At 50.3% G+C, this 8,334-nt stretch overlaps 1 protein-coding gene across 1 annotated transcript; it reads right to left on the bottom strand.

Moving 5' to 3' along the window:
- Nucleotides 1–124: 124 nt before the first annotated feature.
- On the bottom strand, nt 125–2,460 carry UREG_04801 (uncharacterized protein; the record flags this gene model as incomplete). Its single annotated transcript, XM_002584066.1, has 4 exons — nt 125–248; nt 350–972; nt 1,025–2,229; nt 2,382–2,460. 4 exons carry the CDS (start codon nt 2,458–2,460, stop codon nt 125–127), a joined length of 2,031 nt encoding a protein of 676 aa, XP_002584112.1.
- Nucleotides 2,461–8,334: the final 5,874 nt, after the last annotated feature.

Below are 8,334 nucleotides of genomic sequence, written 5' to 3'. Positions count from 1 at the left end.
ATTTCCCCACACCCTCGCAACAGTCGAGCAGAGTTGAGCTCCGTATGTCTCGCCAGAATCATTGCTAAATAGGGTCCGTATCTTGTTGTAGAGAACGAGTTCACCATCGCTTGCGGGCTCTTCGTCATGTTCCAGGCGATAGAGCCACAGGCTTAAGGTGACCATTAAGTCCATACCACACAGCGGATGCTCCACGCTCCAATTTGTCGCGGAAGCTGTGGCAACCCAATTGAGGCCTTGAATGGCAGCTATTTCAATGCATTCAAAACATTGCTGGATGACCTTGTTCATTTCCTGGGATCGCTTAACCTTATCACGGGCCACAGTCATGGCAGCAGCAACCTCATACGATGAGTGGTATCGCAGCGCTTCTTGAATTGATTTCAAATCGACTTCCAGACGAGCTCGAGTATTGCGATAAACAGCCATCGAATTGAAAATTAAAGGATGGCCCTTCTGAGGGGTACTGACCGGGACAACGATGGTTTCTGGTTCGCAAATATCAAGTGAATTCTCCCAGGTGTCAAGCGCAAGGCGAAGCTTGTAGCCCATAACTACGTCTTGTAGGGCTTCGATGCTGCGCTTGTGATACCACACCTCCAGGAACAAAGCATTGATCAAAATACGTGTTGCGAACGCACTATACCTGACAGTTTCGCCACGGAACAAGCTATCGTGTGCTTCTCGCGACGATACCGTACGGTACGCGGCGAGGTTACGGCGCCACGTATAACTATCCGAGACTTCAAGATTCCACATCGATTCCGAAGACGGAAGCTCTAGCGTGTCGAACTCGTCGAAGCTCATCGCTGGCGTGTGGTTAAATGTGAGCGTTAACATGCCGAAGAAGACGTAAACGGCATAGTATGTACGTCGGCAGCCTTCGTCTTCTATCCATTCTTCGTGAGTGGGAAGGTTGTCTCCACGTGCATCGATGCGAAGCTTCAATTGATACCGATTGCCCGCAACCATCTAGATAAAGAGTCAGTTTATGCCTTCATAAAATACCACGGGATGGGCTCACGTTGGCAAGCAAACTCTTTATTGAGCATGTCCATTCGAGGCCTTTGGGATCGCCGCTCCAACTTTCGAAAATCATGTTGAGTAATGTACTCTGCATGGCCCACAATGGACATTTCCTGGAGTCGAAATTCTCCTTATGTTGCAGGAACTGATTGACAAGCACTTTCGACCCAATATGCAGCATGAAAGCAGGCTCCTTTTCAAAAGTATACAATGCACCTATGGATAAAACAGCAAGCAACAGTGGTGAAGATACATCCTTTGGTGAGAAAGTTCCCTGGTGTAAGAAAGGGAGGTGGTGATGGTACATGTTGAAATATGTCGACAGGTACCGATTCATGGCCGCGGTTGTTGGAAGCTGGAATGTATCTGGTAGCGCTCCAAGAGCATCACTTGCCTGAACTCGTTCAGTGATGATTTCCCTCTCCTGATCGCTCGAGATTTGAGGCGGCTTCGGCTGGGTTAGAATCTGGCTTGGCCCAGGAGAGCGACGATAATTTACCGGAGACACAGGGCCAGTCATTGACGGGTAAGGCGAAAGAGCGTTTGGAGTGGAGTTTCCTGATACCGGGAGGGAGCTGACCAAGGGGTGCAATACATGTCCCAAGGGTTCCGACGCTACGGTGTTTCGTTCAATTGAGGACGCGAGCTGGCTCTGGTGGCTATGTGACACCGAAAATCGCTGCTTTGTATCCTGCGCGATTGAGTGCGGCTTGACTTCGGACGGGCTCATGAAAGTATCCCAGGGACATCTGGGGTAACGTTGCATTTCCTGGTAAATACCCCCACGGGAGGAATCAAGCACCACACCATGATCAGAGGAGTAGGTCGGATCGGTAACATCTCCACTAAGGCCTTGAGATGCCGTCGCCGCGGCCTTGTGTTGAAAATCCGTCATCAACATGGCTGCCGTTTCAAGATCAACCATGCCATCGCTGCTTGCTTCAATTTGTTCCAGAGCTGCTGGGTCAATGGTGATCGAAGGTTTTGACGACCCTCCTGTAGTTGCCGGAGCTGCTGCAGGGGTCGAATTCGAGTTCGAATTCGACGCATTGTTGGCTGCTTTTTGTCCACGTCGGCGGCCCTCTGCTACTAAAGGTATACCTCCATCCTTTGCGTGGACGGTGCGGTCATGACGGAGCAACAGATCTCGTCGAACAAATGTGCTTCGGCACTTTAAGCACTTGAACGGACGCTCTTTCGTGTCTATAAGAGAAGATTAAGCATTAGCGAGAAGGACGCTCACGGGACTTTGTGGTTGGGCAGCTTGGGCAGATGGGCGACAAAGGGGATGCGGAAGGGTGTCAACTCACGGGAGCGCTCGTGTCTACTGCGGTGTTCGCTCCGACTAAACGCACGATTGCAGAACTGGCATTTGTATTTGCGCTCAGGAGCCGCTGCAGGCTTCTTGGCCGAGGCCGAGGTGGTGGGAGCCATCAGAAGCAGAGGACGAGAACGCAGATCAACTCGCGAAAAGCCTGGGTATGGATTTCGGAGGGGCTATCGACTGGTCTGCGCTCGCACGCTGCGACTGTGAGGAGTATAGTGATGGGAGAGGTATGGATTCGAAATAGTTCATTCCTTGGGCGGGGGGAAATGAGTGTTGTAAGTCAAAGTCAGAAAGGGGACCGGCCACGGGCGGATCGAAGGATAACAAATTCAAAGATGCATTTGAAGGGGAAGGATGGAGCAATAGAAATATCACAGAGTAAAGAGGCAATTAATAAGAGAAGATGATGGGGAGGAATGATGGAGGAGTAAGGGCACAAATGTTGAATCCGTGAAGACCGCGGGAGAACTGGACGGAGAGGAGGAGGAGTGTGGAAAAAATAATGGGAGATGTGGAAGTGGGAGAGACGAAGGTGATGTAGACGTGGCAGTAGTGGCAGTAAGCGAGGGGAGCCAAAAGAGGGGAGCGAGGGGCAGGGTCACGAAAGTGCGCAGATGGGGCGGTTCGATTTGTGCGAAAGACTGGGGCCACGCACCGCTGGGCAGCATCCACGGGCCATACCGCCAAATTACTTGGGCCCCTTGTAATAATGGCTTGTTATGCCTTCGTATTGGCCATACCGACGCACCAACCCAACCCCTCCAATTACAAGACCTTCGCTCCGTCCATGCCGGCCGAAGCACACACAGTGACACCCAATAGGAAATTACCCATCGCTATATTTCATCTTTTGGTATTCCGTATCTGTAACGTTACGGGCGTTCATCAATTTGCAGAGGAGCCGAGCCCACCAACTGGGTTCTCAAAGGGCTTTTCTTTATCCAGAGACCGTGTTGATTGCAACCAGCCGTGCGCTGAATGTGCCATCCCGGATCTCTGGATCAAAACGATGATTTTGAGCCCTCAACCGCCTCGGGCTATGGTCAAGGCCACACTCCCTAGGGCTGGTTTGCGGGGTTATTATTATTTGAGCGCACGCTGTCCGTTCCAGCCAGTCAAGGACCGGTGGTTCCGTCCAAGAAGAATAAAATACTCGGTACGAGACGGCGGGTTCAAGCCCGGGATGCTGTTCCCTTCCCCACCAAGCCCACTCTGCTCACTGAGAGTCTTGGGCCGACGAGGGGGCGGGGAGGGGGGGAAGCTCACCACTGCTGCAGGTGGGACAAGGCTTGAAATACAAGATACCGAAACCCGGTGTATTAGGGCCAGACCGAACATTATGATTCGCCAATTCCATACACACGCGGTAATCAACCTTGCTTGGCGTCTCTGACGGTGTTTTCCCTGGGTGCCATCTGGTATTACCGGGTTGACCTTGCTGTCCCTGACTTTGCCACTTGGCATCCGCTCCCTGCTGCTGAATGGGCAAGATAGTCGCAGTCTTGACTCCCCATCGAGAGACTCCTGGATCGGTTTCCCATCTTGCTGCCAGTTCTGCTGGAAAAGCCTTGATGGCGGGGAGATTGGCCTTCATTGCCCCACGTCGACACTGGAGAAGGTTGTTTCTGAGCGGTCATGTTGGTTTCCATGGCAGCCATCCGCCTTCGTGACGATTAGCGTACCACTCCTGGATCGGACTGGCCGCCTCACTATTTCCAGCAGAGCGAGAAGTCGAGCGTCACCAGCGCGCTTATTAAGCTTGTGGTTGCCAAACTAGCGATATCGGTCGAGCCACGACAGATTTCATGTCGTCCGTCGTGTGATATCTCACAGCAGGGTTACGGCGTACTGGAATCACACCAAGAGGTCTTGTGCGCACCAAGGTCCAAGGCGAGAGCCCAAGTGCTTCAGATTTGGCTTCCCGTCTACACTCCCGCTTCCTTCGTGCTAAAGCATGTTAAAAGAAAGTTAATGACAGTTGAAGATCTTGCTGGTCAATGACCTAGAACATCATGCCTATGGTCGAAAAAACACATCGAAGCCCTCTCTGAAAACTCCACTACGCGATGCCACTCACAACAGCTCACGGGTCAACGAGTGAACCGTTGGAAATGCTCAAGCGGGTTGATGAACGCGAAACTATGCTTTCCTCGATCCTCTTCACCGTTGTTGTCAGACCCACAGTTCAACGATTCTAGCAATCATTTCACCGCCTGGAGCTCGAACCTGAATTTTGTTCCCGCGCAAAAGCCCGCGACGCCCACACTGCAAACTAAAAACCTAACCAGCCACGTTGTTCGCCATTTTGTTGACTCCTTCCGACCCGTCACGTATGGAAGGACGTGGTTCCCAAGGTGCTCCGACGACAGTAGCCAACCGTTGATTTGAACTTCGGAACACCGCTAGCACTCCTGAAGCTATGCCAGGCCCTCCAAGGATTTCGCCGGCAACGCTGAGAGATTCAGGATTTTCATGCATCCGGACCTAAGGGCTGCTCACTGAAGCAGTATCAAGGTTCATCCAGGTTGACCCAGTAGACCGACTCTTCTCTCGACGATCGTTTTCTCCCTATGAAAGCGTTGGGAGCCCATCCATCAGAAACAGATTTGAGACTAACATGTATGATTCCGTTGTTGCCCTTGCATCCCGAGGAGGATGCAGATCTGTCATTTGTGAAATCACATTTACCGCGAACATCGACCCATCGAATCCTGTCCGCATGCACACACATCAAATATCTACCAGGACATGATTCTTTGATAAACACATTGACCGTAACTTTCTTTGAAGACCGCTGAGTTGATGACTTGTTGCGCTTCGCCGCCAATAATGAGTTTCCGACAAATAGAATTCTCCACCAAAAATTTTACCTCAGCTCACTTACAAACTGTGGAAGAAGACGAGGATTCGTGTTCCCCGTCTCGAATTCATTGGAAGAGTTGAATCCAGATCGATCGCGCCTTGGCGTGCTGCGAAGTTTCTCGCCCGGGCTGGATCCCACCTTTGTTTTTCTTCAAAGAAGACCGCTATTTTCAGAGACAGCTGCCCCTCCAAAATTCGAAGAGGATAAATGCACATCTTTCCACCATCTCGTCGTCTTCGTCTTATAATCGCTTCGTCTCTCCGTTGCATCTTGGGTTGAAATCGATCCCTGGAACCTCTCCGCTCTGGCTCGGGCCGTGAGGTTGCAAGTGGGGTGAACCCTGTCAATTTTCTCTCCTCCAAAGCTGTCCTCGCGCACGAATCACATTTTAAAATAAATTGTTTTGGAGGACTGAAAAAAGGAAAAAAGCAAAGGACCTTGCATGGGGGAAAAAATCTTTTAGAAGGATTTCCTCTTCGACGGTGTGTCTGAAACGCCGGAGACTCTTAATTCCTGGGAAATCGAAGGTGAGGGAGCAAATAAATGGCTGGCTGGCGAACTCGTTAACTTGCTGACCAAATTCACACGATCTGCTCCGTGGGCTATTTTTAAGACAAATTTGCACGCCCCTCCATGCAAGGTTCTGTAGAATCTTTGGTGAGAGTCAACGTAATTATCTCTTCTCCCCTTGTTTATGTAACTTGCAGGAACAAAGCATACTCCCTTTGATGGTCTTTTTTATTCTCCTTTAGACATGAGCGTCATATTTGCTTTTACTAACAAACATGGTAAGCTGATATAATCGAGTAAAATCCGCTATGAAGTGTGCTGTGGTCCTGTGGAAGGCCTGCTCTTTAAGTTCTGCGCCGTGGGCATTTCGATGCCTGCTCTCTCATTTGCCATGTTGTTCCACACCTGCATTACCATTCTTACTCAATCCCAGGGATTAATGGTGGCTTTGTATTTGTTTGAATGTTGGAGGTGGCTCGCAGTTCTTTTAATTATAGATAGATTATGATCTGCAACCACAACTTGGGAAAAACAAGTGTCGCTGCAAGTTAGGCATCCTCCACTGAAAACCTATGAATCAGGGGGGTCTGTTAGAGCTTTTTGCTTTGCAGATATGTGCTTGGTTTGTAGTATGTTGCCATGGCGGAGACAGATTTTTTAGCAGATTGAAGAGAAGTTGATGAGTGGCATGACATCTGGCATGAATGTTGCCCAATGGGCTATCTAAATTTGAACATGAGTAGCCAAGAGATTCTTCTCAAGTCAAAACATCTCGACCACAACCAAGGTGATGGTCGTGTTGGGCACAAGGCGGAAAATGAGACTCCAGAGCGTGTTAGGCGTACTTCTGTGATGGAAGAACCAGTTGTCCCTAAACAGGTCAGCCTGTGGGTATGATAACTTGACGTAGCCATCTCCACGAATCGACTGACGGTATGGACGAAATCAGAGAAACACACACGTGTGAGAAACCTTGTATTTTGAAATTCCTTGACAAAACGGGTAATTAGCTGGGCTGACCTGGAGGCTTGAGCACCGGGAGTGCATTCTCTGCTCCCTGAAAACCATCTCCCTGGCGGGGGCACAGACAGCTTAAAATTAACAGGAGAACCCCATGTTGAGACCAACTCCTTTTTCAATATCACCAGTATTTAACTTGCTCACTCAATAGAGGAAGAGCAAAGAGAGCAAAGTTGCATCATGTAGTCTTGGTTGCCATAAGTTGTCGAACGCTCAGAAAGCCGTGATGGAAACAAAGTCTCATGGAACGGGAAGAAACCCAAGTCCTATTCTGATTGCTGACAGCATTCCAACGGAACGGTTCAGTGTGAATCCTGTTTGAATCCCAACCAAAGGAGACAGCCTCCCAGGTCGCTTCGCCCTTTTTCAAAGGTGATTCCAGCTGCCGGGGACTTCCGGCTCCAGGCGCACGGCTCATGCTGTTCGGACGCAAGGCCGCCCTATAAATAATGGCAGTACTCTGGCCCTCTGGGAGACCGAAATGTCATCCTTCTTTTGATTCCTTTGCAGTCGAGATTCTTCTGGGGAAAGCAAATACTTTGAGGTGGAGCCTGGCCGGAAGATCAGATGGGTCAGAATGCTTGCAGCGCAAGGCTCATTTCAACGAGAACAGGGATTAGCCTTGACACCCTGGACAATCTCATGGGAAAAAGAACGTTTGGGAACTCAATTGGAACATGGCCGGCAAGGGTTGACAACTTGACTCCCTTTACCTCTGCTACACAGCATCGAAACTGGGACCGGAGCACTCGTAGCACTAGCCGAATAATTGAAGCATCCGCGCTAAAGGCCAACATCGAAACGAGTAGGCCAACTCTGCTCAGCTTCGGTCGTCATATGAGGATGCAGGTTGGCGAAGCCTAGAAACACCAAGCGGGTTGAAACCAAGCGCCTAGTCAAACAGCCGTAAACGGGCTAAGGTGGGCTTAGTAACTCACCTTGGTGTTATGTAACAACCTCATCTCCCCCTCTCACCTCTCGCTCCAGCCCGTGGCACCGCGAACGACTCTGTTCCTCTCGATCCGAACTCCCTTTCCAGCACTCGGACGCTTCTGACTGCTAGCCGATAACTAACTGGCCAGCTGCCCATTCACTTCATCCTGGATCTCTAACTACCTCTCCTTTGCCACTGCTCGTCCAGCAATAACTTCCGGGGATCACCTCCATTGCCTGACACTCGCTTCATTGGTACCCTGATCCCATCTCTAACTTTTCGTCCCCACAATCTCCTCCGTCTTTCTCACAACGAACTGTCCCTGTCGTCTCTCCCGCCGAACTCGCCCCCCAGTGGACAGTTTGGACCAGACAAAAGCCACCCAAATCGCGGTTGTCGCTCGTGAGACCACGACGTTTCCTACCTACAATATGTTTGAGTAGATGTTAAGGGCTAGGCGTGTTCTAAAGCGCTTAAAGGATACAAATCATGAGCTCTCGCCTGATTCGTCACAATTGAATTGTTCACGTGCCGCTCTCAATCGTTTTGGGCTTCTCTCGATATCTCCGTTCAACTCGAATAACTTCTTGACGTACATGGGATCGCATTTGTATCAGGCTTTCGCAGCAGGGACATAGGTTTACGGCCGTGGCC

The sequence above is a fragment of the Uncinocarpus reesii genome, genomic scaffold, assembly GCF_000003515.1.
Source record: "Uncinocarpus reesii 1704 scaffold_3 genomic scaffold, whole genome shotgun sequence".
Classification (NCBI taxonomy): domain Eukaryota; kingdom Fungi; phylum Ascomycota; class Eurotiomycetes; order Onygenales; family Onygenaceae; genus Uncinocarpus; species Uncinocarpus reesii.
The sequence above is the reverse complement of the archived record's forward strand: the minus strand, read 5'-3'. Positions and strand labels throughout refer to the sequence as shown.